Raw genomic sequence first — 25,061 nt, forward strand, 5'->3', positions numbered from 1 at the left:
CACAGCTTTTGATATACGAGGGCGGTTCAGAAAGTAACCTCCGATTGGTCACAGTGCGGGTTGTGGGGGGAGTAGCGACGCCATCTGTGCATTCACGCACTCAACAGGTCAGTCGGCATCAAGCCGTGGTCGAGTGAACGTCGTACCTGCACTAGTTTAGTTTTTGTGGCAGTTTGAAATGTGTGCTGCAATAGAAAACCCCGCCAAATGTTGAAGTGCGTGCTGTCATAAGGTTTTTTACAGCCAAAGGATATTCTGCTGCAGCTGTTCATCGTGAGCTTTGTGCCGTGTACGGACCAAGAGTTATGAGTGAAGGAGTTGTCTGTGAATGGGTACGTTTATTTAAAAGTGGACGAGAAAACGTTCATGATGAAGAGAGGAGTGGTAGACCATCATTGGTGACTGACAAACTCGTTCAGACAGTTGATGCAAAAGTTCGTGAAAATCGACGTTTCTCAATGTCGGAGTTGTCTACTGGTTTTCCACAGATTTCTAAGACTCTCTTGTACGAGATAGTGACAGCAAGATTGGGTTACCATAAGTTCTGTGCATGATGGGTGCCCAAAATTCTTACCGACCACCACAAAACTCAAAGAATGGCCTCTGCATTAGACTTTCTGTCACGTTATGAGGACGAAGGAGAACCATTGTTAAACAGAATCGTGACCGGTGACGAAACCTGGATTAAGTACGTGAACCCTGAGACAAAAGAACAATCAAAGATGTGGGCACATTCAAATTCGCCTACCAAACCAAGAAAAGCCTCACAAGATTTTTCTGCCAGAAAACTGATGGCAATGGTGTTTTGGGATGCCAAAGGGGTGTTGTTGGTTGAATTCATGGAACGTGGTACGACCATTAATCAGGACGTGTACTGTGAAACAATAATAAAGTTACGACGGGCGATACAGAACAAACGCCGTGGTATGCTGACTTCCGGTATCGTTATTTGGCACGATAACGCCCGTCCTCACTCTGCTCGCAGAACAACGGCCCGGCCCTTCTTGAGTCCTTCAAGTGGGACGTTATCAACCATCCACCTTACAGCCCAGACCTGGCACCAAGTGATTATCACCTCTTCATGCATTTGAAGAAATGGCTCGGGTCACAGCGGTTTGATGACGACGAAGAGCTCAAAGATGCGGTCACAGGCTGGTTCCAGGCACAAGCGGGTGATTTTTATGCAGAAGGAATTTCAAAGCTTGTGAAGAGATACGATATGTGCCTCAATCGCTATGGAGACTATGTAGAAAAATAGCGCAAAGATGTAGTTGTAAGATGTATATATTAAAATATTTTTATTTAACTTGGTGTATTTTTTTAAATCAACCGGAGGTTACTTTCTGAACGGCCCTTGTAGCATAGCTAGTCAGAAATGTAACTGTTTTGGAGTCCCAGGTGAAAGGGCTGAAGAGCACTGACACGACTTCCCATATGGAAATCTTGAAAGGTTACTCCAAATTGGGTTAAGACATGCTTATCTAAACATTGAAATAGTTATAATAAAGGGAAACATTCCACGTAGGAAAAAACATTGAAATAGTTATGAAGATATTTAACAAGAAAGTGAATGCAGCTTTCTGTCAATGTCGTTCCAGAGAAATGAGGATGATAAAAAACTACTACTTAAGGTCAAGCATGGCTGAAAGCAGAAACTCAAAATTAGCTATCTTGACAGTACAATACAGCACAGTTCAATGACACAATAAATGAGTTTCTTTCACTCAAAGCATGTAAATGTAAAGTATAACTACAATAAAAATATAATTCATGGAAGGGATGTTTTCTCAAGTAAGATACTTTTATTTTTGATTAATTATTCACTCACTATTAATAGTTTACAAGGAACACACAAAATCTGTTCTTTATTGTCCTTCATACTAAAGCCAATGAATAGCTGCTACATACAATAAGACAGATTTATTTACTTTAATTATTATTCTTTTTACAAATTTTACCCAATTTTTAATTTTTTACTACACATACACTGGAAATAAAAACATAAATGTATGGTTATATCCCAGGTAATTATCAAGGAAGAGGATGCATTTTCTGTATTACAGCTCTGAAAAGAAATAATATGTTACAGTCCCATGTTTGGTGACTAAGATGCATGAATAGTGTCAGACTAACCTCTGAATGGCCACGAATCTGGACAGATACAAGTGTGCTCAGAACACAGGCAAGTATTTCAATATGTGCATGGACTAGTTGGGTCTCCATATGTAGACAATGAAGAGAGAAAGCATTGCGTAACTCCACATTAGCTATTACTGATTCCTGTTCCATCATACGAGCTTCCAGTTGCTCCACACTCTCTGCCTGCATAACATAAAAAGGACACCAATTCTAACCTCAGTTTGATTCTCACATTTGAAGCTTTTATACCTTCTGACAAATGAAAACTGAATTTTCTTTTTAATTCATTATAGCAACACATTGCTTGACATCCTCTAAGAATTTCAAACAACAAATACTGCAGTTTTGCAACTGTAAACCAAAAGCAAAAGACTATCCACAAAACTGACTTTCTTTTCTTTTTTTTATTAAGACTTCATTGGTTATCAACTCACCATGTTAAAGGAAACAGTATAATAAATTTGCTCACTACCACCTTCCACCATAATGTTTATTGCCTTGTGTGCTATGAGGATACTGATTAAGTTAATTCTATGACCCCTAAGGACATGGCAGTTGTGTGGGTGCCAAACTAAATGGTCATGAAATATTCTGTTCCACTGTCAGAGGGACGTTTCTTTTCATTCACAGTAAACTGACAAGGATTTGTGACTGATGAATTACAGAAGTAAAGTAATATCACTCTAAAGTGAAACTTTCTGAGGTTTTGCTAGAATGATTCACATTGAAAGGCTACACATGTTCGGAACAGCATAATTGAGAAATATGTATATATAATTATGTGCGCTGCAAAGTTTATTAAACTTGGATGGAGGCTTCAGTATAAAGACTTAAGACCTAATACTCAGTTTGTTAATACCTAGTCACCTGAAACATCGCAGTCTAGATCACACAGCAAACAGTTTATGTAACTGCTGTCAGGATGCAAAGAATTCAGCAGGTAACTGGTCAGTAACCATTGGACTGATGTAAATAGCAGTGTGCAATAAGGCAAAGCCTGGATGGAATCAGAACACATGGAAACATGTTTAGGACTTTCATACAAAGTGCACAATGAAGATTTAGGGTGGTTATAATTAAACTTTCCCTATTTAACACTTTATAACACAGAAACTAATTACCGTATGAGTACCAAACTTGACATCATTAATATTCAGAGTATGGGGTCCATGATTTCCATGTGTGACAGCACCACCATCCAGTTCCAACTATGGCTACCAGGTATCATGATCATTCATAGTCTCAGATCAGTCACAGCTAGACCAGTCGCAGTGCATTTGTTGACACGTCAGCATGAGCTTGGATAAAAGGAACAGAGCATTATTGGTGAAGCTCTATTATCAAAACAACAGTAATGCTGCAGCTGCACTTCCAGAATATCACCGGCTGAAAGGATTACGGAAGGGTCCTCTTCTCCACCTGCTGTTTTGAATATGATGAAGCGCAAATCAACTGGAGAACTGGGCAATTCCTCTGGGAAGAGGCTGATGACTGACTGGTTGCATCACAGGTGGTTGATGAAATCGCTGTTGCTATGGCAGACAACACTGCGCACAATTCCCGATTGTCAGGCAGGGCATGTACTGTGTCACGACAGTTGAAAAGCCTGTGGTCCAATGTACAGAAGGTATTTTGAACCATTCTCAAATGGTATTCATACAAGATCCATATCATACAGCAGCTTGCAGCACAGGATGCGCAATGACATGATGACTTCAGTCTCCACTTTCTTGCAAGGATTGAAGTCGACAAGGACTGGCCATGGATCATCCTATCTCTGATGGGTGAGGTGAACACACAGAATTGCCAAGTGTGGGGACCTGCACCACCTGCAGTCACTGTGTATCAAGTTCCTTTGTATGGTGAACATGTCACCGTATGCTGTGGCTTCAGAGCTGTGTTCGTCATTGGCCATTCTTTTTTGAACAGGTTGGCACTCAAGGACCAAAGACATGCAGTGTGACTGGAGATCATTACAGTGATATGCTTCATCAGCAAGTCATATCCACCCTACAGGAGAAAGACACATTGATCTCTACAGTTTTCCTGCAAGATGGAGCCCACTGTACATCACTCATGAAGTTCTTCTGCTTCTCTGAAACACATTTGGTTATGTGGCTACCTGAAGGACAGGGTTTGCCAGGGGAACATTCACACGTGCTGATCTGAAGTGCAGCATATCAACATATCAAGAGAGGTAGCCAGCATACCTATGGACATGTTTTGTTCTGTTGTGCAGAATGCAATCCTGCACTTTTAGGCTTCTGGACACTGATACACTGATGGGTGCCATATTGAGCCCCTTCTGTAGCAGTAATGGTACCGGTATGTATTGGCATGATGTACCACAGCAGCACATTAAGTGTTTCAATTGAATTGCTTCTGTTTAATTACTCTTCCACATGTCCTTGGCATTAATGCTACCAAGTTTGGTGCATATATGGAAATTATTTTCCGTGTTATAATATGTTAAATAGGGAATGTTTAATAATAACCATCTGGTAAATAGACAATTCATAGTACCATATCTGCTTCAACTGTTCCATTTCAGTGTATTGCAAGTATTATAACTTACACAACTCTGGACAAATTGCAAATACACTAATCCTAGCTTTGTGAGCTGTATTTATCTGAATACACATGACACAGGACAACGATGCACTCTATAGTGAAAGTGAGTTCTTTAAATTCTCCCATTAGATTTCTGTGATACATGTGACGCCTTGGACAGAACATAGAGTAATTATGATTTTTTTCTTTTTTTACACTCTCTTATTCCAAACATTAACTATTCCAGTTTCTTCCCCAGTATGCCATGAAACTATCACGTACTGCTTTACAAATGAAATGTAGTCTGTCAGTGGCTTTAAACCTGTCAAAATCTGGTTTTATCCTCTTTTGCACATCCAGGCATTGCTACCACTATGTACTTTGTAGAGTATATCCAGTTAATGTGGTCTCTTTAGTGGAATGAAAAAATTTTACATTTCTAAACTCCCAGAAAAATCCAATTTATTGCAAATTTAATGAGACCTATCACTTGGGTAACAGAAGAAATATTGAATTTAACTGATGAAAGGAGAAATATAAAAAGGCAGTAAATGAAGCAGGCATAAAGGAATACAAACGTCTCAAAAATGAGATCGACAGGAAGTGCAAAATGGCTAACCAGGGATGGCTAGAGGACAAATGTAAGGATGTAGAGGCTTATTTCACTAGGGGTAAGATAGATACTGCCTACAGGAAAATTAAAGAGACATTTGGAGAAAAGAGAACCACTTGTATGAGTATCAAGAGCTCAGATGGAAACCCAGTTCTAAGCAAAGAAGGGAAAGCAGAAAGGTGGAAGGAGTATATAGAGGGTCTATACAAGGGTGATGTTCTTGAGGACAATATTATGGAAATGGAAGAGGATGTAGATAAAGATGAAATGGGAGATACGATACTGCGTGAAGAATTTGGCAGAGCACTGAAAGACCTGAGTCAAAACAAGGTCTCGGGAGTAGACAACATTCCATTAGAACTACTGACAGTCTTGGGAGAGCCAGTCCTGACAAAACTCAACCATCTGGTGAGCAAGATATAGGAGACAGGCGAAATACCCTCAGACTTCAAGAAGAATATAACAATTCCAATCCCAAAGAAATCAGGTGTTGACAGATGTGAAAATTACCGAACTATCAGTTTAATAAGTCACGGCTGCAAAATACTAACGCAAATTCTTTACAGACGAATGGAAAAACTAGTAGAAGCCGACCTTGGGGAAGATCAGTTTGGATTCCGTAGAAATATTGGAACACGTGAGGCAATACTGACCCTACGACTTACCTTAGAAGCTAGATTAAGAAAAGGCAAACCTACGTTCCTAGCATTTGTAGACTTAGAGAAAGTTTTCAACAATGTTGACTGGAATACTCTCTTTCACATTCTGAGGGTGGCAAGGGTAAAATACAGGGAGTGAAAAGCTATTTACAATTTGTACAGAAACCAAATGGCAGATGTAAGAGTGGAGGGGCATGAATGGGAAGCAGTGGTTGGGAAGGGAGTGAGACAGGGTTGTAGCCTCTCCCCGGTGTTATTCAATCTATATAATGAGCAAGCAGTAAAGAAAACAAAAGAAAAATTCAGAGTAGGTATTAAAATCCATGGAGAAGAAATAAAAACTTCATTGCCGATGACATTGTAATTCTGTCAGAGACAGCAAAGGACTTGGAAGAGCAGTTGAACGGAATGGACAGTGTCTTGAAAGGAGGATATAAGATGAACATCAACAAAAGCAAAACAAGGATAATGGAATGTAGTGAAATTAAGTCAGGTGATGCTGAGGAAATTGTATCAGGAAATGAGTCAGTTAAAGTAGTAAAAGAGTATTGCTATTTGGGGAGCAAAATAACTGATGACGGTCGAAGTAGAGAGGGTATAAAATGTAGACTGGCAATGGCAAGGAAATCGTTTCTGAAGAAGAGAAATTTGTTAACATCGAGTATAGATTTAAGTGTCAGGAAGTCGTTTCTGAAAGTATTTGTATGGAGTGTAGCCATGTATGGAAGTGAAACGTGGACGATAAATAGTTTGGACAAGAAGAGAATAGAAGCTTTCGAAATGTGGTGCTACAGAAGAATGCTGAAGATTAAATGGGTAGATCACATAACTAATGAGGAGGTATTGAATAGAATTGGGGAGAAGAGCAGTTTGTGGCACAACTTGACTAGAATAAGGGATCGGTTGGTAGGACATGTTCTGAGGCATCATGGGATAACCAGTTTAGCTTTGGAGGGCAGCGTGGAGGGTAAAAATCGTAGAGATAGACGAAGAGATGAATACACTAAGCAGATTCAGAAGGATGCAGGTTGCAGTAGGTACTGGGAAATGAAGAAACTTGCACAGGATAGAGTAGTATGGAGAGCTGCATCAAACCAGTCTTAGGACTGAAGACCACAACAACAACAACAACAACAACAACACCGACGCTTTAGATAACACATTGCTTCTTATTGATATGATGGTACCACTATTAAAAAGAGAAGACATAGCATCAACTATACAATTGGTTTCCAGAGTGTAACTAGGTATGGTTCTAGTGGATGTAGTACACTCGTGCCTTCGTCCAATTTTTCAACTGTCTTATACAGCCATTTACAAGGGGACCTAGGGTTTAACATAGACTCCAAACCAAAGTCCAACACACATGCAAATAATTGGTGAAGGTGAAACAAGTAATAAAAAGCAGAAAAAAATCTAAAACCGACTGAGAACTGAAAAATAGTTCTTTTGATTTGTATTCTGACACTTATCCTCAGAGCCATATCCTAATAAAATATGCCAAGATATTACACATTAACACAAACTATAGTAGTCCTATAAATTCTCATTCTTCTTCTTCTTCTTCTTCTTCTTCCTCCTCCTCCTCCTCCTCCTCCTGGCTCTACAGCCCTCGACAGGCCCTGGCCTACTCTAGGACATCACTCTATTTGTCCCTGTCCAGTGTCTTGTGTCTCCCTCCTTTGACATCAATAATATTTAGGTCATCTTGTACGTCATCCAAGTATTGAAGTCTGATTCTTCATCCCACTGGATTTTGTAGCAGTGCTATTTTTGTTGGGTTTGCATGTTCTGCTGAGTCACTGTCTATGGTTCCTGAGCCATATGTTAATATTTGATATGTTAAGTTTATTGCATCTGAGATTTTGTTCTCCTGGACAGATTTCTGGACTTAAGTTGTGGAGCCAGCCAATAATGGCACGTATTAGTTAAGTAGATGTGTTGCTTTATTGTACTTCCTTTTTGTAAATTACTTTATATTAATTCAAAATAGCTGTTGCACTTGTGTGATTAAATGATGACGGGATTTCCATGGTACAAAAGTTCTCCTTCCAGATCTCTTAGCAGAGACTACTCTGCACTTCATCATCAGGAGAAACAAAACTGGCGTTCTACGGATCAGAGCATGGAATGTCAGATGCCTTAATTGGGTAGGTAGGTTAGAAAATTTAAAATGGGAAATGGATAGGTTACAGTTGGATGTAGTGGCATTAATGAAATTTGGTGGCAGGAGGTACACAAGTTCTGGTCAGATGAATACAAGCTTATAAATACAATATCAATTTAGGGTAATGCAGGAGTAGGTTTAATAATGAGTAAGAAAATACGAATGCAAGTAAGCTACTATTAACATTATATTGAATGCATTATCATAGTCAAGACAGACACTAAAACTAGTACACGTTTATACGCCAACTATTTCCGCAGATGAAGAGAGCAACTGAAGTTATGTCTGATGAGCTAACGGATATTATTCATGTAATTAAGGGAGATGAAAATTTAATTGTGCTGGGGGATGAATTCAATAGTTGGAAAATGAAGAGCAAAATAAGTACAGCATTTGTTGCATAGCTGTACATCAATCATATAGCAATTACGAGCAACGTGGGATTCCTGCTTTCATCTTGGGATATGAAAAAGTATCACATTTCATCAACTTGAAGTGTCAACTTCATTTTGCAATTTCTTGGGACGTAATTGATGTATTGTGATGCAAAAAACACCATTCTTTTCTTGATTTTTCATGTTATTGATTGTGTAACAAATAATATGAGGTGCCCATTTAAAAAAAAATGTAAGTTTGTGCTGAAAAAAATGTTTGCTTAAGTATTAGAATGTATCTCAGTACTTACTTTCATGAGCCCCAGCTCTAAATTCACACATGTTAAAGCCGTTCTTCAATATCTATTATTTTCCCACAGATATTTGCGTTAAAACATTTAACCGAATATACCAGATGGCATTCCAGTAGGTATATTAAAAAAATATGAGTGTTGAAATGCAATGTTGTGTCAAAATTGCAAAGCAATCTGTGAAGAACTTTTGGAGATTTGAGATTTTGAAGAAACAAAAATCTGTGTTTGTACTTACATAGAAACTGTAAATCTTCCTAACTGCAAAACTCTCAAGTTTCTAACTTAGAGCTTTGAAATTTTGACACAATGTTGCAATGGGATATTTGTGTTTTTTTTCTTTTTTTTTTTAAATCTCAAAAATTTCCAGTTCTTTTTAAGAAATAGGTACCAAAAAACTGCTGTCTTAGAGTGCAACATTGTGTCAAAATTTCAAAGCAATCAATTAAGAACTTTCAGAGCTACACGATTTTGCAAGTAAACATTTACCCTTTTATTTGTATAGCTGAACTGTAGTTTAAAAGTGAAGAAATTGCACGGAAGGTAGGAAATAAGGATATAGGACCTAATATGTTGAAATAATGAGAGGCTGTTGAGAGTTCCAGAGGGAATAAGGATTTAAATGCATAATTCACTACGGGAAACACAGATGCCAACTACAGGAAAAATCAAAGAGGTTTTTCAGGAAAACAAGAGCAGCTGTATGAATATAAAGAGCTCAGATGGAAAACCTGTCCTAAGCAAAGAAGGGAAAACAGAAAGGTGGCCTGAGTATACAGACAGTCTACATAAGGGAGATGAACTTGAAAGTAATATTATTGAAACAAAAGAGGATGTAGATGAGATGGGAGATATGATACTGCATGAAGAACTTGACAGTGCGCTGGAAGACTTAAAGTGAAAACGATGCCCTCGAGTAGCCACTCACCCTACTGTGAGGGCGGATCCACCATGTTGGGTGCACTAGAAGTGGCTAAGAAGAACATTGTATAGCAATGCACCTTTCTTGTTATATTCAGCACAATCAAGGAAAATCTTTTTGGCTTAGACACCATTTCCACTTCTGATTTCCCAATCGATGGTTCCGTGTACCTCACCTCTGACCCAGTACCTTTTAAGAAGCAAGAAGACATTCGTAATGAATGCCTAACTTGCAGAGCTGCTCCTCATCCCCATAATAGGGAAGAATTGTGGTAATCCACTGGGCTAACATTTTTTGATGCGCATTGCAAACCGTCATTGCCACTGTCTCTACTGCCAGCTGCAGTTACAGCCAGTCTGCTCTCCACCCTTGCAAACATACGATGGCCAACACAAGCGGCTAAGAGACTCAGTGTGGCATACCACAAAGGCTCGCTGATTCTCCAGAATGTTCATCACAGGGTTCAACTGGCAAAGAGCAGCACTGCTGTTGTGCCCGCCACAATCTGCCACACATTACGCCTGTGCCAGTGCAAATCTAGTATCACCACTGCCAAGGGGAACTATGGCTGTCTACTTCTACCAATGTCAAGAACTGCTCAAACACATCTTTGTTCAAGTGTCTTTGTATACGAATTTACTCATGCTGCTGCTCTGGATTACTCCATCAGTTTTGCTCTTGGGGACTGTTTATTATGCCTGTGAAAGTTTTTACCATACTTTATGCTGTGAAATATACCCATTCACTACCATGTCATACTTTTATTATGTATTTCAATGACTGCTTCACAGCCGGTGCCATATGGATCCTTTCCTAAGTCCCCGTAACCCTCCTGGCCTCAACCTTCGCGAGTCACTGTCCTCACCCATCCAGCCCCTTCCCTCTTCCTGTTCCAACACTACATAGCCAGCCATCATTCCACCACCAGTTTTTTTTATTTCTCGCCTTTTCTGCTACTCCCCCCCCCCCCCCCCCTTCCCCACATCTCCCGTGCCCTCCATCTAACCTGCAGTACCTCACTGTTTGCCAGTACCTCACTGTTTTCCCCCCCTCTCTGCCCCGGCCTCCTCCTTAACCCCACTCAGTTGCCACTCCCATCATGCACTGGTGCTGCTGCTCGCAGTGTGGTTCCAGTTGCCTGAGAGCGCAGTCGTTTGTGAGAGCTGCATTTGCTTAACAGAGAGAGAGAGAGAGAGAGAGAGAGAGAGTGTGTGTGTGTGTGTGTGTGTGTGTGTGTGTGTGTGTGTGTGTGTTTTGTTGACAAAGGCAATGGCTGAAAGCTTTAATTGTGAAAGTCTTTTTACTGTGCCTATCTGCAACCCAGCATCTCCACTATATGGTGAGTGGCAACTTCCCTTCTCATAATATTGAGAATACTTTTGGGTTTGTTCATTATTTTCCAACCTACACAAGATGCACTCACAGCTCCTTGATGTTAATCTCGGTCTTTCAGTCGTTCTCCCTCTCTCAACATTTCACATTACTCTGAGGACTTTCTTCATATCCTTTTATGACATCATTGTGTCGTCCTGTCTCTCACACTTTGATCTTCTTTTATTATACCAATTCCTAAACTACAAAACTTAATTTTTATTCAATTATGCAAAACTAGGGAGCACATTTAAACTTATGTAATACCTATTTTCTCCTTTTGCTCCCATCATTTCTTGGTCTGTCCATTATATTTCTTCTTCCAACTTTATGCGTATCCTGCAACTCATTGAGAAACCTCCATAGCAATTTTTGTTGTTCTTAAGTTTGGCTGAGAACTTATCTATCTTCAAAGATTCCTTCAGATAAGACAATTTCCTTTAGGTTTTTGTGCATTTCTGCATCTACTGTTACAGTTCTACAGCTGAATTCAGGATTTGTTTTGTGAGGTTGTTATACATTCTCCAGAGGGGAGTATGGATTTGTGGGTGATGCTTCCTGGCTCTTTCTGTAATTCCCCCATCCCCCACCCCCACCCTTCTGTTTCTACTTCTCCAATTCCAATTTCATAACTGGTCCAAACACTAACATAAGAATTTTTCCTTCTTATTTTTTAATAATTTTTATTTGACATATGTTAAGTTTTTCTACTTTTAGAACTGTGTTATAAGGTCCAAGTTTTGCTTTCTTCGAAAGATTTTTTATCATATCTGTTCCATGTGAGTCACAATTTTGCAATTCTTCTTTTGTTAGTTTCCAGATTTAGCCCTGGCAGAGCAATGTCTCAATCAGATATCTGAATTTGTCCATTTCAGAGATTTTCCTGAATTTGTTGATTAAAGGAGGATTGCTGAATTCAAACTGATTTCTTCCACGTAATGCAATTTCTCATCTGAAATTCGTTGCCCAGTTTTAGCTGCTGTTTCATGTAATGTCCCTACAGACTGAATTGTTTCTTGTGTATTGCTAGAGAGAACAACCAAACAATAGCAGTGAATACTAGGAAACTAAGATGAAGCATTAACAACTTGCTTTTACAAACATGCTCTTTTTTTAATCTAAGTACAGTTTTGCATCACATTATTTTTACCTCTTTTTCATTTCATGCTTTACTTGTGTGACTTTATTTCTTACTAAACACAAACATATCGGGATTTCTACCTACATTATTTCAGCTTAAATAAATACCTCCCCACAATCAGTTCAACACAAACTCTTTTTGTCCTGGTCACTAAATTATCTAACGAGTCAGAACATTGTTTTGTGTATCCTACATCTTGGCTTTTCCTTTCTTTTGCTCCTTTCTTTTTCGATATCATTTAGTGTATACTCATTTGAAGCTGGCTCCAGAAGACATAGAAAACTTGCCCATCAAATTTTCCATATACATGTCTCTCAACTCTGTCTTATCATATCAGCATGTGTATGTTTGTGCAGTTACAAAGGCAGTCAACATATATTTATGAAAAGGAGGCTTCATTTGATCATTGAATCAAATATTTTAAGGTTATCAGAACAATATAATGAAAAGGATAGTTACTTCAAATGGTTCAAATGGCTCTGAGCACTATGGGACTTAACTGCTGTGATCATCAGTCCCCTAGAACTTAGAACTACTTAAACCTAACTAACCTAAGGACATCACACACACCCATGCCCGAGGCAGGATTCAAACCTGCAACCGTAGTGGTCACGCGATTCCAGACTGTAGTGTCTAGAACCGCTCGGCCACCTCGGCCGGCAGATAGTTACTACTCACCACATAGTGGATATGCCGAGTTGTAGAAAGGCACAACAAAAAGATTGTCAGAAAGTTAGCTTTCGGCCAACAAGACCTTTGTCAAAAATAGACAACTTACGCACATGCACATACTCACCCAAATCCAAATTCACATGAACACAGTCTCTGGCACCTGAAATATGGCTCCAGCTGCCAGAGACTGTGGTCATGTGTGTGCGAGTTGCGTTTGTGTGAGTGTGTATGTATGTTGTCTATTTTTGACAAAGGCCTTGTCGGCTGAAAGCTAACTTTTTGATACTCTTTTAGTTGTGCCTTTCTGTGACTCAGCATCTCCATTATGTGGTGACTACCAATTATCCTTTTCATTATATTGTTACATTGCATCCTGGATTTTGTTTAAGATCAGCATAGTTCAAGAACACAGTAATTCTTAAGATTACTTACATCAGTGCCTTTAATGACACCTTGCATTTGCCTTTTCTTGAGTGCAAGCATTTTTGCCAGTGCCTTTGCATGATCTTGCGCAACACCACGTTCATGGCGGTCACATAGCTCACGATGAGATATCAGTACATCAAGCAGTAGGTTCAACTTCTCACAGACTTCTTCCTCTTCCCTGACAGCCTGCCGCAGAGCTTTGCTTGATAGTAGTCCAAACTCTCTGTGAGAAAAAAAATCCATTTAGTTAACAAGAATAAGAAGTTGAAAGAATGGAATAGGTATTAAATACTTCTTACTATATGAAATGAGGACACATGTTGGGTAGATGGGAGAATGGATTACAGTGAATCTACATTTATCTAAAAATAAAAATCTTTTCTTTGTTCGGTGTGTACAACATCAAAATTGTGTGTTAAACAGCAATTTGAACCTTGCAGTGCATTAAAAATTGCAGCATCCAAGTGCACCTCTTGGATCATTTCAAAGCCTCATTGTGTTCATCGAATTTGGAATGTGTAACGACAGTGAATTCCTCATAATTTCACAATTTTTTCTTATTGTAAATACATTAATTGATTTTTTTAATCTTAGCCTATAAGTTTAACAGTATGAGTAATATCAGATAGCTGAATATGACTAACTGTAGCACATAGAAAAAATAGTGTTTAAAATAAAAAATCTGTTATAAAATACTCTCAGTGGCCAAGTTTCTTCAAATTTGCTATGAATTCTACCCAAAAGGCTCACCTTGATGAATTGAGGGGTCTTAAACATTGAAGTATTCACAGCAGACTTCTCAATTTTAAATGACTCTAAAGATCAAGATGTTCATAATATTTTAAGCCTGCTCAAATTGGAAGCAGAACAAACACATCTTGAAGAAATGTGCATCTGAGTAAACAGGAAATTAAGGTGAAGCTTCTGTGTCTTCCAATAAGCTGTCTCACTTTATTAAGCTAAGCATTCTACTTGCTTACAAAACTGTTCAAAGAACACTGTTACATGCAGATTAAAACTGAATCCCTCATAAGCAACAAGACTCGCAACAACTCTGCCGAAAATTTCAGAGACAACCTCAGAATCACACTACAGCAGTTGATAGACAAAATCATTCATACAAGACTATTTAATTAGTATCAACTGAGAAAACATAGTCTGTGAAATCATTCAGAAGACAACAACTTAGAACTGCATTCATTAGTTAATAGTCAGCAGATCCAACAATGACAGTATTATCACAGACTAGGTCCTGTGGATGGAATCCAGTTGTTGAAAAAAGTTAGTATTCTATCAGAATACCAGAAACAATTCAAAAGCAAAAGTTAACGATTTTGGTAATAGTGTTATAGCCTAAATTAAAGTAGACACACACAAACCCAAACCCTGTATTATAATCAGAATTTAAGCTCAGAAATCTAACTAATTAAGCTCTATATGGAACTGTCCTTATGAGATATAGGTGCTATAGACTTAACCTGTAGTCACATGAAGCTAAGATGGAATTACTGACAGAAGTGATTACAAAACACATGAAGTCAGCTATAAAATGAACAAATCTGAAGTTCTACTGTAAGTACTTAGGCCAAGCACTTATAAAAAATTGATTGTATGTTAAGGTTTATTATAAGAAAGAAAGTTAATGTTCAGATTTCAATCTTTGGTATGACAAAAAAAAAACAACAACAACAACAACAACAACAACTTATAATTGTCTTCTAATGCTTACTCTCAAGGAAAAAATGCTATGCTTTCCATTCATTTAATTCCTGTGATATTGCATAGGTGACTGACATAGATGCCAAAAGATGAATGACTGGTATAGATCAGCAAGACTCAAAGACAGCTGGTATGAATGAGCTCAATGTCACCCCAGGATCCAGTTAGATCTCTGAATGATTGCAGAATGTTATTTGCCAACCAAATTACCTCAGTTTTAAACTCCAATGTTATTACCTGTACTGTATCTGTTTGGAAGCAGGGTGGAATTAAAACAATCTGTATTTAATATAACAGTGTAACAGCCATCAGCATGTACAATCAATTATTTTTTCTATTATTTTAAGATATGCACTATGCTGGTGTCTAGTAAAACAATATTAATGGTGACTTCAAATGTTGCAAATGTTAATAATTTATAATTAATAATCGTAAAAGAGAAGAAAGTTGCAAGAACACAACTGATCTTGAAACACAGTACGTTGACCGAAGTAAAGGTCTAAATGTGGTTTCACTGGATATGTAAATGTAGCAGCACTTCATTACAAAATTAATCCATATTTTTTATCACTCAACAAACACAAAAACTTCAGGATGAATGTCACTCTGCAGTGAAGTGCACACCAATTTTGGAACTCCCTGATGGTTTAAAACTGAGGGCCGAGCTGGGACTCAAACATCTGCCTTTCATGGGCACGTGCTCAACCATCTAAGTTATCCTCTTCTTCCACTTTCCAAACTTCAAATCAGTAACTCCACTGCCACTGAGTGAAAATTCATTCCACAAACAATAATCTATGCTGTGGCTAAGCCATTTCTCTGCAATATCTACTCCTGTATGGTATGCAGAACTTCTGTTAGTTTGGAAGATGGAAGAAGAGATGGTGGTGGAAGTAAGGTAGTGAGGGTGGTTCACAAATTGTTCTTTGGATACCTTATGTGGTAATGCACTTGTCTGTTGAAGTCAAAGGTCTCACTAGAGTCTCATTATTCTGGGGCTCATTACTAATCTGTAAGAAAGTTTCAACACAAAGCTTCTTGCAAAAATAATTTGGCCAAAGAGCACACTGTTCTATAAGTTCAACAGGTTATAGAAAGTGTAAACTTGGTTCACTGAATATGTAAATTTACAGGCACCTGTACACCATATTTAAAGAGGACTTTGAAATTTCTCCACTGGTTGTGACACAGCACAGCACAACTGTGTTGTATATTTTATGTAAGAACCTACTGACAATACTAATATTTCGTCCAGTTATACACCATAATGTAGTTGAGATATGCCAAGTGGATTAGCAAGAGAGAGAGAGATTTAATGGAACATAACTAATTTGCTAAAGAAACTCAATTAATATGTATGCATTTAAATGGCACAGAAAAGCATAGCTAAGAATATTGTGGCAGAGGTGTTTAAGAACCTGATCTGAGACAACCATGATAAGGGTCATCTTACTACCCTGCAAACATAAAAATTGCAAATAAAATTTAAAAATGGCAAAATAATGCTTCTTGACATGCTATCTGGAGAAAACGAGACAGTACCCAAGGTCACACACGGACTTATAGTTACAGGTTGCCAGCTGTCACCATCTTTCTCAACAAAGTGATGTGCTTAGGATGTTGGTCCACAGAGCATGAATCATAGTGGATTCTGCCAGCCTTACCCAATGAGCTATGCCAATTCTATACATTTTTCCTACAAAATGTATATTCTGAATAGGAGATACGCCTTGCCCAACATATTCAATGCATGTGAGGAGCTAGAAGAAAGTGAACAATCAGGATTGTTCGTCTTTCCATAAACTGACTGTTTAACTTTGAAAATAGGCAGAATACTGGAGTTAAATGCTCTTTCCATCCGCCATCAGAACTGAAGAGATTTGTTAAGGACAATCATGATTGCCAAGAAGGGTCATTTATAAGATTCTCTGTAGCTTTGGGATGTCATACATTGAAAACACTTGTCACAATGTGGGAGACATGTGTCGAACATCGACAATGCATGTCTGGATCAAGCAGAAAAATCTGCCTTGCCCAGGCACTGTCCCATTACAGAGAAAAATATAATTTACAAAGGTATTAAAATTCTCTGGTCAACATCTTTGTACTGAGACATTATAATTAAAGAAGCAATTGAAATTTGCTGCTCAACTAATCTGGTGGACAGAGAGACAGGTTTACAACTTAGCACAGCATATGATGCAGCACTGGCTATATTAAAGTCACAGTAACCACAAAGGGGAAACTACAGGTCACTCGGGGTGTAATTCTTTGGTTGTTACTTAAATATTCAGACAAGAGTGATCAGGATGGTCATAGAACCGGGGCAGGTGCATATTCCAACAGCCTTTGCATGTTCACAGAAATATTTGTGTTCTTAATTTGCCAAGTGGTGTGTGGTCCACCCCTCTACAGACCACGATTGGTTCACATTGGCAACTGAATTTGCCACCTTCACACTACCATATCCTTTTAGACCGGTATAAATAGGAGGCCTTAGTCTTAACTCGTAGCTTGTTGCATCTGAAGATGTCCGTCAGTTATGGTGATAACATTTTGTGGGGAATTTCACAATGATAGCCAATGTTTTTCTGAGCAACCATTTCTACAATATTAATGATAATGAAACTGTTGAGCTATTTTATGAGGAAATCAATACATGACACACAACATGAGCCAATAGTAACTCCAAAATGATTTAAAATACTAAAATGTCACAACAAATCATCTGCTATTTTCTCCACAACTGAGCTAATGGCGAGAGTGATGACAGAGGAACTTCTTGCCAAAGCAGCTGTTATAAAGAAAACAAAGTTGTTCTACTAACATATATATGTAACAGATTAGCAGCATTACAGCGAGTGATTGTAACAGTATTATAATGCGCAACAATAAGTGTGGTGTCTGAAAACATAGGTGCCTTAGTGTGAGGCCTACCTAATGAGGACAAAAGTTGAAGCAAGTGGCATTAATCAGTAGTCAGTGAACTCAGACTTTGTATCTTCAGCTGAAGCAGCTTTAAACTACACATCATTCTCAGTCAATAACTGGATGCATGAATTACATGATTCCCAGTACATCTAGCACCAATCATCAACTCATGAAGAATGTATGGTGACAAAAGGGTTTAGAATTCATATCTTACACATAATGCAAAATTCTACGAGAAGTGTAACAAAGCATGGAGGAATGTAGTCATAACTCATACGTTAATAGTAGTAATAGTAAAAATGAATAAATGTATATGGACACACTTTTCTACTAAGAAATTGTCTGAAGTGCATTTACATATAAACAACATTTGGAATACTTCATTTGAAAGTTGACTTCATAAATCAACAGAACAATATGTACCGGGTAGGAATATCAATAAATGTTTATTGCCTTTTTTCTTGTTTTATTAAAAAGAGCTTTTTATAACATGACTTAAGGGAGTTCATAAAGCTTGTAAGGAATGTAAGTTCATACAGCCTTACATGAAATAAAAAGGTCAAAGCTCTCTCTCTCTCTCTCTCTCTCTCTCTCTCTCTCACACACACACACACACACACACACACACACACACACACACACACACACACACACAGCACTTATAGGAAAGGAACGGCCTTCTGATAGCTGCCAAAGTGCAACAGCAGGGATAAATCTAAGGGGGCATTTTATACAGTTTACAACAAATTAAAAAAAAAAAAATATTTAACTAAGTTTCATGTCTAGTTTGTCACTCATTCTGTTTGCTTTCCAAAATCACAAAGGAAAAGAGTGTATCGCAAGAAGTGAAAGTTTGCTCCAAATTCCTCCATCACAGACTGTGCAGGACATAGTTTTATAAAGGAAGAAACGCAAGAGGAGATGGTAGTCAAAATGACACATCGTTAAAAATTTTGAGTCACAAGAGACATTCTATCCAATAACAGAATACATGCTGCAGCACAGTTAACTGTTTATAGGTTGTTCTGAATAATATGGTTCCACTACATGCCAAAAGCTGCTCAGCATCAAGGGCCCTACTTCTTAGTACTTTTCATCACATCTATAACTATTTCATTGTGTTAGCGAGATTATTAAAGTACTACTTAAAAAAAATTATACTAATTTTCTGACCACAATTAATGCCTGGAGTTGCCATTACAGTGTGTAATTATGTATTCTACAAAAAAAATTATGTCACTCACTTAGAAATTGCATGGAAGCCCTTTTTCATATCTGCCCACACAGGATTACCCCCAGTGGCCCAAGACGACGATCCATGAGGCTCTCCTGCCAATGCTGTAAGTTGTGAGCCAAGTTCGGCCATGTCTGCTGCATACCTGCAAGACATACTCTTATTATTTACCTGCATCTATAATAATATATCACAATTACGTTTCTCAGTGTAATTTTACCCTTATCAAATATGTAATTTCATTTATGGAGATCAGGCAAAGAAATTTTTTGAATGTTAACATTAAATTTTGCACTAAAACAACCACAGGGAATACATGCATTAAAATGGCCCTTTTCTATAAAAAAAACTGTCATGTTTTAGAATTTTTAAAAGCAACTTGAACGTTTGAAGATTTGCACCGTCTTAGTCACAGTGAGATTACATACTGCTGAAATCCACAGGTGTCTTTCACATTATTTTTATAATCTTAACTGTGTGCTTTTGTGTATTCAGCCAAGTTGTCAACTTCATTTTTCTGCACAGTAATTCTATGACCAACCCAGTTTTCTTCAGGTGCAGCGAGTTTTTACACATACCCATGGCTCAGATTCTAACCAGACAGGCTGGAGCCCACAAAGTGATTACACACGACACAGCTCGAAACACCAAAAGATGACTGGCTCTTCTGTCAAAATATATCGCAGAAAGAAAAAATGGAATCAACTAATCAGCAAAACACTCAAAAACTTATGGTTAATAAACTGCGCTGAGGAAATCTGAGATATTATAATCTTTTAGAAACTCAGGGCAGGAGATAGGCATAGAATAGTCATGAAAAGCATAAATTAAAAACTGTCAGTAGAGAGAGAGGTAGCGACAAAGGGTTTTGGAATCCTTTTCTGTTCCAAAATACTGGCTGCGGGAAAGAGTGCGATGGGAGGGGTTGCACTTCATTCATTGTCAATTTCCTGCATATGCAAACACGCCCGCCTGCTTCGCTGCCACCACCACCCCACCCCTTGCATACCACCTGGTCACTGCAAGACACCTATAGCAAACCTGCCAACTGCCACTATGTAAGAGGAACACAGCCCATGGTAGGCAAATCTCTCCTGACAATGAACAGAGTGCAAACCATCAAAAGTCTGTGTATCTACTCAAATGTGGTGTGGTTTGAACACCAAGAGAATTTTATATACCATAAGATGCTTCTGCTACAAGGGTGCTTGAAAAAGTAAGTTACGCATTATTATGACAGACCAATTCACTTTCATAGATACATGACACTATTTTCAACATAGTCACAAAGTCTCTGCAAACAATGGTTGTTAAGTTATACCCAACAGTTCAATAGAAATCTGCTCCTTGGTCACAGAGCCATTGAGAATTGCTGTTTGAACATTCCCATCACTGGAAATTCTCTTTCTCTGGCAGGTGTTCTTTCAGCATGCCAAAAAGATGGAAATCACAAGGTGTAAGATTTTCCTTCCTTCACAGCCAGAATCACAGATGTTTGTACAATCTTGATCAAATTGTTAGCACCATGAATATGTGCAGTTCAGATGTTCTGAGCATAACACTTGTACTGGTCCACATACATAAGCTCTGGAGTACGCTTCCAGTCCTATGTCACTTTATTTGCACATTACGACGCTTCTGTTACATGCTGTGAGGGTACAAAGACACGAATTAATAATTCAGGTGTTTACAAAATACCTGCCCCATAATACCTGATATAATTTAGAAATCATGGCTAGTTGGTAGACAATTAAGTTTAACTTACGTTACTAGGATGAGTTGTTGTATTGAACAGATTCTAGGTTCGTTGTGGTTGGATTATTTGTCACAGTTGCTCCTGGGATGTTGTGCGGTGGAGAAAAGACATCTGATGAAACCATATCATTGCAAGTACCACAGAGTCTACAGCACCATGCCCCACACGATGGAGCCCATTCACGAAGAAGTTCTATGACAATGATCAATGTTGCCCTAAGAGTGTTGAATGTGGTAAAGGAGGATTCCGCCAATAGCCTTTGAACAGTTTAGTCACACTTGTATTACTAAGGAGTTGTAACTTGAGTTGTTAATTGAGTTGTTTACTGATTTGTTAATTCAAGTCTGTTTTTAATCTGGCACATAAAACCAGATAATATTCCACGACATCTGAATAGTTCTTCTTTGTAAAAATCAATTTTCAGGAAGACCTTCTGGAAGAAATGGAAGTTCTGCCAGCTGCAGGTAAAAGTGCGTATCAAGATGACAGAACCCTCACACCGCACTGCTACAGAATTGTCTCTGCAGGAACCCCAGAACACTCTCTTCAACCACTCTTATTGTGCAATGGTCTTAGAACGTGACAACACAACTTTATGTAGTCCATATGTAGCTCCCTTTACAAATCAGTTCTATTAATTGGTTCAGACACTGCACAAAGGAAATTATTTAAACATACACACAATCTTTTTACAGCACGTACTCAAATCTAAATAGAAATGGCTAATTATCTTTTGTATCTCCTCACTAAAATAAAAGGTATAAAGTGTATTGTTTTAAAAGGATAATAAGCACAATGGATGCCCTTATCAGATTTTACAATATCGTTATCTGCCATGATAGTGTTTCAAAAAGATTACAAGACTTGGGATGTGGACACACACATGGCAACCATTAAATATTTATGCTAAGTTATGGGGCATTAATTGAGCATACTAAGACATGTTCAAGAGGACCAAGATGTGGTATGTTTGGTTTTGAGAAACCAGAAATCATCAATATGATCCATGAGAAAACATAACTCTCAGTTAATGAAGAGATACTGAGTGATCTCAAAGCAAACATTCCTGTGTATGAAAGTTATTGTTGTTTTTTGAAAGAAAAAATTTCCCTTAGTTACATAATGTGATGTGTAAAGCATGGTATAAAGAATATTATATCACTATATGCAACCACACACTATTGCTGTACTTACAATCTTGTGACTAACATCTTATTTGATAATACTTGGAAGCACAGAAACCGATTGTTAGGTTACATACATGGTCCTGTCCTGGGAAATGTGCACGTGACTGAGTATAAGAGAAGCATTAACAAGCATTTGTTTTACATATTAATGTCACAGCTGTGGCACCATAAAATGGAACCTATTAATAAACAGCAGGTGTATGGAAAAATTCTATTTCAAGGACTATGGCTTAAAACTTTCCTACAGTTTAATTTTTGATCTCACCAAGAGTGCCTATAATTCTGCTCCTGAAATTTCCTTTGTGATCTGTTGGTGTTTCATATATTTTTAAGTATAAAGGATGAAGTATGCTAGTTGCTTAAATATATAATTATAGTTGGTTACATACACAACTATTTATTATGTTCAACTGTGGGTTATTCTCGAAACAATGTGATGACTGCATGGTGCAGCAATTGCTGCTAAATAAATAAGATGAGTCTCAATAATTTGATACTTGATAATTCTCTCACGACTGAAGACTATGCGACAAGTGAGGCGGCTCTCAAAGTTTTTAAAATGTCATGCAATCACACTAAAAAATGTGCAGAAAGACTGCAAACACAGACATTTCCCTTTGTATTGTTAAACAAATATTTCATGTGTTTCATTAGCCTGGTGCTAAACTTTCAATTGGACCTACTTTGGTGACGTGTGTGTCCCTCACCTACCACAGTTATCCAATTAGGGAAAGGGTGCCAACAGTTAAACAAGGAATCCAAACCACATGTCGTTTCCGGAGACATCTCACATCACTGAAATGTGAAGCCTAGGTTAAAATGTGGACCAAAAAGTGCATAGTCCAATCGGGATTTGATTATATGTCCTCTTTGTTCCCTGTCAAGCATTTTATGTCTAGATCACCAGGATTGACTTTGTACTCATTAACTAAAACCATTTTTCAATGGGCACAACCCACACAACATGTTCAACACAGACAACACTGAAATTCTTTCACTTGTGCTTAATAGCATTGAAAAAGGTGTGAATGTGAACAAAACAGCTGTGACAAGTATAACCATGAAGTTCAGTTTTGTATTGCAAATAGAAAATGTGGAGCAGCTATCAGAGTCACAGGAATTAATGAAATCCTACCAATCTGTCATATGTTACCCTTTGCGGATGTTGTTGATAAAATTTGTGTCCATGATTTTCTAACCGAAGTTGAACTGTTGGCCTGTCAGGATGAGGACAATGAAGACAACAAAGACCAACTGCAACTCCAGTCACTCCGAAAGCAGTTGTCACTCGTTTCCATTCTGAGGATGATTTCCTCTCGGCTCTCATTACCAATAAAAAATTTGCTGGACCATGCCAAATGGAGCTCATTCTCTCAAAAGAAAATCACAGACTATTTTTTGAAATGATGAGTGACATTTTCATTGGTGTCTTGTTTATATACTCTATGTATATACCATACATATATATGTATGCATTATTTTGTACATCATTAAAATAAAAATTTATCTACATATGTAGATACAAAAACTTACTCTTACTTAAAATCTCATTTTGCTGAATTTATTCCTCTGTTTTTCTCAATTATTTTAATGCCTATTATTTTGAATTCTTGGTTATTTGAACTTTTCTCTGGTGCCCTACATTTCAAATTATCTAGAGTCAGCTGTTATACTAACTAACATTTATCAGAGATGTTGAAATTAAAGATACAGGAATAACGAATTGAAAGTGGTCATCATTTTTAAAATAAAGTGTTAGATGTAATAAGTCTAGTGTCAGAGTTCTTGCAAAAAGGCCACAGTCCATATACAGTAATACAAAGCACCGACTGTATGAACTATTCTCTCTCTCTCTCTCTCTCTCTCTCTCTCTCTCTCCCCCTCTCTCTCTCTCTCTCTCTCTCTCTCTCTCTCTCTCTCTCAGTCAGTCACTTGATATATCTCCCCTTTTGTCCTCCCCACCCCAATTCTCACTCCCCCTCTCTTCTTCTCTCTCTCTCTCTCTCTGTTTTGTGTGATGCATATTGCTGACTGAATAAGAGTCATTATAATAAAGAGTTTACCCATGGGATCGTAGAGCCATGGCATCAGCAATTTGCTTCAGGCGTACAACGCCATTCAAGATTATTCGGATCTGGTCCCGACTTGTTGCAAATTCACTATGAGTCTCTGGAGGAACAAGATCCTGTGAAGAAGAATTACGAAACAAATTATCATAAATTCAAAAATTGAAAGTAAGTTTTCGTAAAAAAATGAAGAAGCTCATCCATAACCACTGATCAACAAATGACACGAGTGAAATAATATTACTTTCAATCACAATGTTACTTACTTTGGCCGTAGCTGCTAGCTCTGATGTCGTAAATTCATCTGGCATTCTGCGAAAAACTTCACGTATTTTGTATTGCACATCAGGTCCACCGTACGTAAGAAAGAAACTTACAAGAGGATCCTTATTGACAATAGGATGTCTTGCCACAAGAGTCAACCATCGCCGTAATGACTTCCGTCTTTCTTCAATAAAATGCGAATCAGCTGTGAAGTAAATAAAAGGAAAATTCAATTGTAATTCTGAATCCAAGTTTTAAAATGTAGCACAGATTATTCATGGTTTGTACTGGATTATACAAAAAAATTATTCTTTATTGTGCAACAGTCACATAATTGCACTATACAAGAAACACAACCTGTAGCTCAGGAAATGAAAGCCAACAAAGCAGAGCCCAAAAGTGATCAAATTACCTCTTCAGGAGTGTAGGAAAAATAAAATGTAATGTGCTGAACAGACACCATAAATCCTGCAGGGTTGTCCATTGATCCTTAACAGTACACAGAATTAAGAGTGCACAACTGCAGAGCCTTACGTAAAAGTCAGTCACAACAGTCCAA

At 38.0% G+C, this 25,061-nt stretch overlaps 1 protein-coding gene across 5 annotated transcripts in view; it reads right to left on the reverse strand.

Moving 5' to 3' along the window:
• Positions 1–25,061, reverse strand: part of LOC126457884 (sorting nexin-8-like) — a 180,440-nt gene that overhangs the window by 75,013 nt on the left and 80,366 nt on the right. For 4 of the 5 annotated variants that reach the window (XM_050094555.1, XM_050094553.1, XM_050094556.1 and 1 more), the window contains exons 6-10: positions 24,505–24,707; positions 24,236–24,357; positions 19,240–19,374; positions 13,352–13,568; positions 2,134–2,322 (exon numbers count right to left, since the gene is read on the reverse strand). In XM_050094555.1, coding sequence (XP_049950512.1) covers positions 2,134–2,322; positions 13,352–13,568; positions 19,240–19,374; positions 24,236–24,357; positions 24,505–24,707 — 866 coding nt within the window. The remainder of the gene's footprint in view (positions 1–2,133; positions 2,323–13,351; positions 13,569–19,239; positions 19,375–24,235; positions 24,358–24,504; positions 24,708–25,061) is intronic. The other variant, XM_050094557.1, reaches the window with a different exon arrangement.

Source organism: Schistocerca serialis, chromosome 2 (assembly GCF_023864345.2).
Source record: "Schistocerca serialis cubense isolate TAMUIC-IGC-003099 chromosome 2, iqSchSeri2.2, whole genome shotgun sequence".
Taxonomy (NCBI): Eukaryota; Metazoa; Arthropoda; class Insecta; order Orthoptera; family Acrididae; genus Schistocerca; species Schistocerca serialis.